At 40.7% G+C, this 9934-nt stretch overlaps 1 protein-coding gene across 2 annotated transcripts in view; it reads left to right on the top strand.

Moving 5' to 3' along the window:
• The first annotated feature begins 2506 nt into the window (after positions 1–2506).
• Positions 2507–9934, top strand: part of MED30 (mediator complex subunit 30) — a 29915-nt gene continuing 22487 nt past the window's right edge. The window contains exons 1-2 of one of the 2 annotated variants that reach the window (XM_054020030.1): positions 2507–2661; positions 4789–4994. In XM_054020030.1, the coding sequence (XP_053876005.1) occupies positions 4821–4994 (174 nt within the window). In that variant the 5' untranslated portion in view covers positions 2507–2661; positions 4789–4820. The other variant, XM_054020031.1, reaches the window with a different exon arrangement.

The raw sequence follows: 9934 nt of genomic DNA, 5'->3' as shown, positions 1-9934 counted from the left end.
CTGAATTAAGTCCCTTGCAGAGAGGGAATGGTGTTTCTTTAGGGGCTGGAGTTACATCTGCCAAGTGTTGACCACCCAGGCATGGTGGGCAGTCTTTTTCATTTATTGTTAGTAACAGTGGGAGCCTGCTGGCCTGGAAATATATTCCTCTTATTTTTACACAGAGCCTCTACACAATCAATTTACGAAAGCAGCTTTTTATTTAGAAGTTGTTTTTATCTATATCTATATATAAACACACATTGTGGGTAGTTTACACATTTAAGCTATTAATATAAGAAGAGGGCACTCAGTAAACTTTTTTACACAACTACTGACTTGACTATAGAAATAAAGTTTGATAGTTTAATCCTTAAATAGTTATATAATTGCTCTATCCATCTTAGAAAACATTATATTAAACAGCTTGGTTAATGCTAAGATCTTTGTTAGGATCATTTGTGCTGTGCTTTGGCTAGGGGAATGTTTTAGAAAGAAAATTACTATTAATTTAGCCAGCCAGGTCAAAGCTTCATTAAACTGTTTCAAGGGGATGAAGGCCAGATACCTACCTCAGCAGCAGCTTAGTTCTGGTGGCAAGTCTGTCCCTAGTAATCTTTACTGATTTCTTTCTTCCTCTTAAAAACTGAGCATGGTATACAGTATGACTTTGATTTGTTACCAGAATTACAAACATTATGCATATCATATAGAAGACTGTACATGCCATCGGTATATATATCACAAACACTTTAGCCCTATACTTCAATCCAAACACATTGAATTAGTAAAAAGCCACCGGTTGTATAAATTCACCCTTCTGAGTTTTCATGCAGTCATTGTCAGAATCATTAGAACAACTGTCTTAACTACGATGATAATTGTGGAAACAGGAACTTTGATTTTTATCAAGCTAACACATGCAGAAACTTGACTGCGTTTACAAAGAAAGGAAGCAAACACTGGCATTGGTTCATTTTTCCACCATATGGAGACAAGTATATTTATTAGTACTCAAAGACATTTTTATCAGTACTTGGGACACTCTGAATTTTAGTTTTCTAATGTGGTTACATTTTTTACCCTAAATGTTTGTCTATCTAGCCCTGTTCTTCAAAGAAGGTGATCAAGCAAGAAATGTGGGAACAGGAAGGGGGGGAGGGTCTTGACATTACATATTTATTATATAATTTTTCTGGCAAAGAACACAATTTTTGGAGTAACAGCAGAGGATTCATACCCCACACTGCTTCTTCCAGGCAGTGTATTTTGATTTTCAACATGTTAGAACTATCTCAGGCCTTGTCTGCATTCAATTATATCAATGTAATGGTGTTTGAGGGCTTGTCTACATTTGAAAGTGAACACTGATATGTTATGAATTAACAGGGTATGAATTAAAAGTGTAATAGCTGTTCTTAGGGAGAGTACCCTAAGCAGGAACACAGCACTCTTAACCCCAAAGATGAGTGTTCACACACAGAGTCAACCAGGAAAAACTCCATGTGTAAACAAGCCTTTAAGCTTATTCCCATGCAGGAAAGGGAATACCCTATATCTGTATTAAGCACTTTTATATTGGTATAAATGTGTCCATCGCAGGTATTGTACCAGTATAATTACACCTAGTTATACTGGTTCAAAGTCTGTATGTAAACCAGGCCTCAGAATGAGTTGCCAAAAACAGATAGCCTGTTATAGTAATATAATCTCACAGGAAAATGGACAGGCTTAAAAGCTAAATCTTATTTGCCTTATTCACAACAATAATGCTGTTTGGATGAGTCAGGTGAGAAGAATTTGACCCTAAATTTTCAACCTAAAGAGAGAGATGAAAAATAACATCCCAAGTTGCAACCTCTTGCATTAATTGGGATCTTTCTTAAAGCCCCAGCTCCTAGAGTCATGGGAGTACATGAGAAATTCAGCTTTCATTTAAATAAGTGCACTTCTAGCCCTCTCAGTTGCAGAGAAAGGCATGAAAATGTGAAACAAGTGCACCCCAACGGCTCAAAACCCAGAAGGCCAATAAAAAGAACTGCATTTTTTTTTGTTAAATCTGACAATTTTTAAACCAATCATGATATTTGGGGAGGCTGAGGATTTTAAAAAAATATTTGGATTTGGAAACACCCCAGCGCCGGGCACGAGGAGAAGTTGCTCCCGGAGTCCCAGCCCCTGGGTCCAGCCCACCAAGCGAAACGTTTCAGTTCTCCTCGGCTGCTGCTCTGTGGAGAACAAAATCGAAGTTGGCATTCACACCAGGCTTCCTGGCTGCTCCGGCGCCCCAGGATTGGTCACTGCAAACAGACCCGAGCCACCGGGGTCTGGGCCGGCCCCACTCCGCGTTCCTCGGCCAACAAACAAGTTGAGCCCCAAAAACTCGCCCTCCCGCCCCCGCCGGGACGCGGCCCTGGGACACCCCAGGGACCGCTCTGACCGCGGACAACGCAACGCGGCTCGCGTCAGCGCCCGCGCGCTCCGCTCCCGCCTTCCCAGCCACGCGCCGCGTCCCGCCCCTTCCTCTGGCGTCACTTCCCGCGCGGCCTCGCCGCCACTTCTCTCCCTTCTTCTGTTATCTCCTTCCGCCGGGCTGTTTCCAGGGTAACTGGCCGCGCCGGTCGGAGATTCCTGTCCCCCGCCTCCCAACGGGGGAATCAGCCCGCCCGCCCCCCGCCCGGCGTAAGTAGCGCAGCAGCGGTCTAGGACTGCACCCCGCTCTCAGCGACCTCCTCGGCGGAGAGGAGCCCCGCCCGTCTGCCTCTCCCCCGGGAGTAGAGCACTGCCCCACCCGCCCCGAAGCAGAGCATTGCCCTTCACTCCCAGAGGTGTGGGACTGCCCCTCCCCCCAGGTCAGGAATCCCCCCACCCTCAGGGGCTGCTCCTCTTCCCCTTCACCCGCCCCCCCCCCCTCAGGTGTTGGGAGCCACAGGAGATCAAGAGCAACCTTCCCCCCCGGACTGCATTCCCCACAGGTGAGAAATTCTCCCCTCCCGCCCCTCCCCTCGAGCAGTGGCTCTCAACCTTTCCAGACTAATGTGCCCCTCTAAGGAGTCTGATTTGTCTTGTGTCACCTCACTTACAAACTATTTGCTTACAAAATCAGACATAAAAATACAAAAGTGTCACAGTATGCTATTACTGAAAAATTGATTATGTTCTCAGTCTTGCCATATGATTATAAAATAAATCAATTGGAATATAAATATTGTATGTACATTTCAGTGTATAGTATATACAGCAGTATAAACAACTCATTGTCTGTATGAAATGTTAGTTTGTAGTGACTTTGCTAGTGCTTTTTATGTAGCCAGTGGTAAAACTAGGCAAATATCTAGATGACTTGATGTACCTCCAAAAGACCTCTGTGCATGGACAGCGAGTATTGAAGGCAGGAGGAGGCCGTGCCTCCCAAAACAGCCTTGTGTGGCCCCACCCACACTCTGCCGCCAGGTCCCTTTCTGCTTCCCGGGCTGTGCTGCGGGGTAACTGGGGGGCTAGTGGTAGCTGGCCTGCACTCTGGGGCTGGGGGAGGGAGGCCATGCTGCCCACCTGTCTGGCATTCCGGGGCTGTGCCTGGCATTCCAGGGCTGGGGGCACGCCGCCCGCTCACCCGCCTGGCGTTCCTGGGCTTGGGGGAGGGGCACGCCGCCTGCTCACCCGCCCGGAGTTCCAGGACTGGAGCAGGGCCCGCTCACCCGCCTGCAGCTCCTGGTGGCTGCCATTCGCTGTTCCCGGCCAATGGGATCTGTGGGAAGCGGCGTGGGCCTGCGGATGGTTGATGTAAACAAACTGTTTTGTGGCCCACCAGCGGATTACCCTGATGGGCCGCAGGTTGCCCATCACTGACTCTGGAGTAAAGGACTGTGCCTCCTGCCTCCCCTGGAACTGACCCCTCCCACACAGAAGCAGGAGCATAGGGGGTTGGTCCCCTCCCCAGCCCAGCAGAATAGGAGACTGAGACCTCACTTCAGTGCGAAGGACTTCCCGCCATGTTCCACTTTTCAGAGTCCGGTGACCTCAAAGTAGGTTGCAGCCGTGAGGAAAGGATGGGGATTGATAACCCCCACACACTGAGTAGTTGAGCCCATGTGTTCTCTCATCCTTTCCCACTAAGCTTCTGGTGGGCAACCCCTACTGCTTTGACATGTTGCCCAGGCATCAAAACCATCTTCCTTGGGGTAGAAAGTTTTGGGCCTGCTTGCCTTTTTCTAGATGTTTGTACAGTGTGTAAAGCATCTAGAGTTCTAGAGAGGAGCTTGATAAACCAAATGAAAGAATATCTAGATATGGAATTTATTTTAAACTTTTATTACACCTTTCATCCCAGAGCTGCTCCTGGACTACATATACTGCCTGAAAAACCTTTCTGAGGTGGAAAGGACAGCAATTGGGTTGACATCAGTCATACAAGACAACAGTGGAAGGAAAGGAATTTTGGTCAAGGGTACTAGGATAAACTCCTACTTCTAGGAAAAGTGCTCTAGGATCTTTCATGTCCACATAGAGCAGATAGGAGACAGGACTCATCCAAATAATTCCTTTATAGTATGAATTGCTTGGATATAAGTTGATAGAACTGAGTTCATCCTACTGAGTTACAAACCTGTGGTTCAAGGAAGCTGAAGATATCTCAAACCTGATGTTTAAAATACCAACTTGTCTTTTGCCTGTTTAGTAATATAGTTTGTTTTTCACGTTTGGGATAGGGGTGTCATGAGGAAAAGAACAGCATAGTAACCGTACAGAGTTTTAACTGACAATTCATGAACTATATTTCAGCATCTCTTTCTCCCTGTCTGTGTGCAGCCTAATTTTGTGGGATTGATTGGAGTCAGACAATGTCCACTCCTCCTCTCGCTGGGGCAGGGATGCCTCCTGGTGCTTTCTCAGGACCACAGGCTCAAGCAGCCCGGGAAGTGAACACAGCTTCTCTCTGTCGCATTGGCCAAGAAACTGTGCAGGATATTGTATTTCGGACAATGGAAATCTTTCAGCTACTGCGGAATATGCAGGTGAGAAGCAGAAAGACCTTCCCTTTTCATTCTCTTCTGTTCCCTTCCCATCTCCTACCAAATATATATATATTTTAAACAACTAATATTCAGTTGGAGGTGATCAGGTACATCATAGCATGTGTAGAACGTGTTTTCAGTATTTGAGGGGGTAGTTTAGCTTAGAGCAAGTTCTTGACCAAGCTGCTTTTGGGGGTGAGGATATGTCGTCTGTGTATTGCTGTTGGATTATTTCGGTAAATCTGTTCTTCCATCCTGGCTGCCTGAGCGTTGAGAATTAGAGAAAATCCTCATTTAGTATACTGTGGATACACTCTAAATGTAAGATTTTTGTCTTCATGTTTCTATTTTCTTTTAAGAAATAACAAAATTTGTTTGTATGTGAACTGCATTTCTGTATTCTTGCTGGCCTTTGGGGATTATTTTGCCAGAGATTTTTTTGATCATCTTATTATAGAATATCATTTTCCATCCAAAACTGGGTGAAATTCTCAACGCTCTTTTTATACTCCGAAAGTGGTAATCTTCAGTGTGAGGCTGGTTACTGAGTAAATTTACAAACAAACCCCAAGATGTAATTGTATTTAAAGAATGGAATCTGAGAAGATGAATTGGAATATAATCCTTTTATTTGTTCCTCAAAAAGAAGAACAGGAGTACTTGTGGCACCTTAGAGACTAACAAATTTATTAGAGCATAAGCTTTCGTGGACTACAGCCCACTTCTTCGGATGCAGAAGTGGGCTGTAGTCCACGAAAGCTTATGCTCTAATAAATTTGTTAGTCTCTAAGGTGCCACAAGTACTCCTGTTCTTCTTTTTGCGGATACAGACTAACACGGCTGTTACTCTGAAACCTGTCATTATTTGTTCCTGTGACTATGATTTCTTTTTATTTAGTTGGAAGTTATATTATATTGTAATTTGCAACAGAGGGTCCTGTGGCACCTTTAAGACTAACAGACTATTGTAATTTGTTATCTATACGTAGGTATTTATGTCAAAGATTATTGCTAAAGCATTTTGATACTGAGCTTGATAACATCTCATAAAATGTTAAAATGGCATCCAATATCACATCTTCTGCATCTTGCATAAACCAGTTTAGGGTTGGGGTTAGGATTAGGATTGTCATAGCACTTGTTTTGGGAGGTGAGAGAAATAATAGCAGCCAGGTACTCATATCTGTGGAAGGAATCCAACAATCATTGAAGTAAATGGGAGCTGAGTAGAAGCATTTTTGAGTACAAGACAGAATTTGGCCAACAAAATGGAATAGCCTTTGTAAATTGATATATAACAGATTAAAAAGTTATAGCTTGAGAATTATTGCATTTCTAAGAGGTTTTCCGGAATTGTGCATCTTACTAGAGTTGCATAATTTTTTATTGAACAAGTTATTTCTTTTAAATCCAAATTTAACTATGAAGATGTCTCATTTGAGCTACTTCACTATATTCAAATAAAAGTAAAGTGAGAAGTTTTGTAAAATATCTGCAAGAAAAATATGTATCCTTAAGGAGTATTGCTTTGAGCAATGACCAATACAGTTTGATTAGGTATTGCAAATCCTCTATTATTGTAATGACATTCATATGATGCTATCCTTAAGTTAAAAGTAAAGGTGAAAAAAGAATAATTTATTTGTGGACTAAATAAAAAAGTAGTACCAGTGTACAGGTTGTACACTATTATTAACAGAACATAATCTAGTTGTGTGAAAATGTTCCCTAGATCAGAAAGGGAGGATACAAAAAGATCTTCTGTGTAAATTATTTTTACAACATTTAAACAGAATGAAAGAAACCATGGCTTCTATGAAATTCAATACAATTCATATAGCTTTGATCTATAAAAACCCTTTAAGCTATAACTAGCAAATATATACAGTCTATCTTAGTTCTCTTTTCAACTCTTAAAGAAATGCTCATGCGTTTGGTACAGATTAATGAAGTAATTAACTTAGATATAGTGGAAATAATTTTATTGTTTAAAAATAAATATTTTCTGTGTTATGTAACAGTACTAAAGCCACTTCTCAGAATTTCATAGTGGAGTTTTTTTTGTAGAAATTTATGACTGTATTTCCTTTCAATATTTGGTTTTATGGAAATCCACCTTAGCCTCTTCTTTTCTCTTATTAACCACAGAAATGTGACACTGAGCCCTAGTCTACACTACAAACTTATGTCAGTAGAACTACATCGCTCAGGGGTGTGGAAAATTCGCACCCATGAGTGTCGCAGTTATGCCAGCCTAACTCCTGGTATAGACAGCACTATGTCGTTGGGAGGGCTTTCCCATTGACATAGCTACCTCCTCTCAGGGACATGGAGTACCAATGCTGATTGGAAAAGGTGTCCTGTTGGCAGGTAGCATTTTCATTAAGCGCTACAGCGCTGCAAGTGTAGACAAGCCCTTAATTCATCACTTTGATTCGTGGCTGAGATGGCCAGCTAGCTGCATTGGCTGTAGAGATCTCTGACTATTCATGATTTAACTTCAGTTACAGAATTCATATTTATAGTCGTGAGTATGATCACCTCCTGAATGAAAATAATAAAACAAATTCTTTCTCTCATTTCCATCAGCGGGGAAAACTTGAAAAGTAGAAGACATTTTGTTTTGTGATGTATATATGAGTCTGTGTAGAGAACTTATTGCGGAAAAGCTAAGTTGATGAGATGTGTTTTGTATTAAGTTCTAATTTTGGAAGTCCTGTAAGACTGAGTTCCATAGTCTAGATCCAGACTCTCATTCTCTCGTCTGTGTCTCTTGGTAAACAGTTTCATGGTTCCAATAGAATTTAGCTGTCAGTGGAGAAAGAAGTGATCTTAGGTAACAAATGTTAACCCCACAGCGAGCTGTGAATTTTAAAATTAAAGCTGGTCAAAATCTCACAAAATTATTTCATCAAAATGTTGAATTTTCAAAAAGTTTCAATCTTTGTAAATTGGTCATAAACAGAAACAATACTTGAAAAATTTAGAAATATTTTCCCTAAAAATGTTGTTGAAACTTTTTTTTTTTGTTAATAACTAACTAAAATGAATTGACTACAGAATCCAATGCCTTTGCTAAGTGAGCAGAGTGCTGCACTCTACATTATGGAGCCTCTTTCCCTGACATAGTGAATATGTCTGGGGAATAAGTGTGTGGATTACTCTGGTCAGATCTAATGAGGAGTTAGATTGTTAGTTAGTTGTTTTTGCTGATACAGACTAACACGGCTACCACTCTGAAACTGGTCAGATCTGTATATGATACCAGAGAGTATCAATAAGAAAGATGCTAGCATTTGCAAAATGCTTTGAAGATATTAAATAATGAGTTATTGATCATATAAAGGTTCTGTTGATTACATAGGACTTGGGTTTGTTGATGTTTTTATATCAATGATTTGGCATATAAAATCAGCAGATAAGGTGCACATTTTTAAGGTAAAGAAAGTGGCTGGAACATCTATGACTGTTAGTCGGAGAGAAAATGTAAAAAATAGGGCTGTCGAGTGATTAAAAAAGTTAATCGCGATTAATCACACAATTAAAAAAATTAATCATGTTTAGTCGCACTGTTAATAATAGAATATCATTTATTTAAATATTTTTTGTTGTTTTCTACATTGTCAAATATATTGATTTAAATTACAAGAGAATACAAAATGTACAGGGCTCACGTTATATTTATTTTTATTACTGTAAAAAACAAAATAAATAGTATATTTCAATTCACCTAATACAAGTACTGTAGTGCAATCTCTTTATCATGAAAGGTGAACTTAGAAATGCAGAATTATGTACAAAAAATAACTGCATTCAAAAACAAAAAATGTCAAACTTTAGAGCCTACAAGTCCACTCAGTCCTACTTCAACCAGTCACGCAGACAAATACGTTTGGTTACAATTTGCAGGAGATAATGCTGACCACTTCTTATTTACAATGTCACCTGAAAGTGAGAACAGGCATTCGCATGGCACTGTTATAGCTGGCGTCACAAGATATTTACGTGCCAAATGCGCTAAAGATTCATATGTCCCTTCATGCTTCAACCACCATTCCAGAGGACATTGTCCATGCTGATGATGGGTTCTGCTCGATAAAGATCCAAAGCAGAGCGGACTGACGCATGTTCATTTTCATCATCCAAGTCAGATGCCACCAGCAGAAGATTGAATTTTCTTTTTTGGTGGTTTGAGTTTTGTAGTTTCTGCATCGGAGTGTTGCTCTTTTAAGACTTCTGAAAGCATGCTCCACACCTTGTCCCTCTCAGATTTTGGATGGCACTTCAGATTCTTAAACCTTGCATCGAATGTTGTAGCTATCTTTAGAAATCTCACATTGGTACCTTCCTTGCGTTTTGTCAAAACTGCTGTGAAAGTGTTCTTAAAACGAACACGTGCTGGGTCATCGACCGAGACTGCTATAACATGTAATATATGGCAGAATGCAGGTAAAACAGAGCTGGAGACATATAATTCTCCCCCAAGGAGTTCAGTCACAAATTTAATTAATGCATTATTTTTTTTAATGAGCATCATCAGCATGGAAGCATGTCCTGTGGACTGGTGGCCGAAGCATAAAGGGGCATACAAATGTCTAGGTGACATTGTAAATAAGAATCAGGCAGCAATATCTCCCGTAAATGTAAACAAACTTGTTTGTCTTAGCGATTGGCTGAACAAGAAGTAGAACTCAGTGGACTTGTAGGCTCTAAAGTTTTTCATTGTTTTGTTTTTGAGTGCAGTTATGTACAAAAAAATCTAAATTTGTAAGTTACACTTTCACAATAAAGAGATTGCACTGCAATACTTGTATGAGGTGAAGGGAAAAAATCTTTTATCATTTTTACAGTGCAAATATTTGTAATAAAAATAATAAGATAAAGTGAGCACTGTACACTTTGTATTCTGTGTTGTAATAGAAATCAATATATTTGAAAAT

Source organism: Malaclemys terrapin, chromosome 2 (assembly GCF_027887155.1).
Source record: "Malaclemys terrapin pileata isolate rMalTer1 chromosome 2, rMalTer1.hap1, whole genome shotgun sequence".
Classification (NCBI taxonomy): domain Eukaryota; kingdom Metazoa; phylum Chordata; order Testudines; family Emydidae; genus Malaclemys; species Malaclemys terrapin.
Note: the sequence above shows the minus strand (reverse complement) of the source record. Positions and strands in the feature narration are given on the sequence as shown.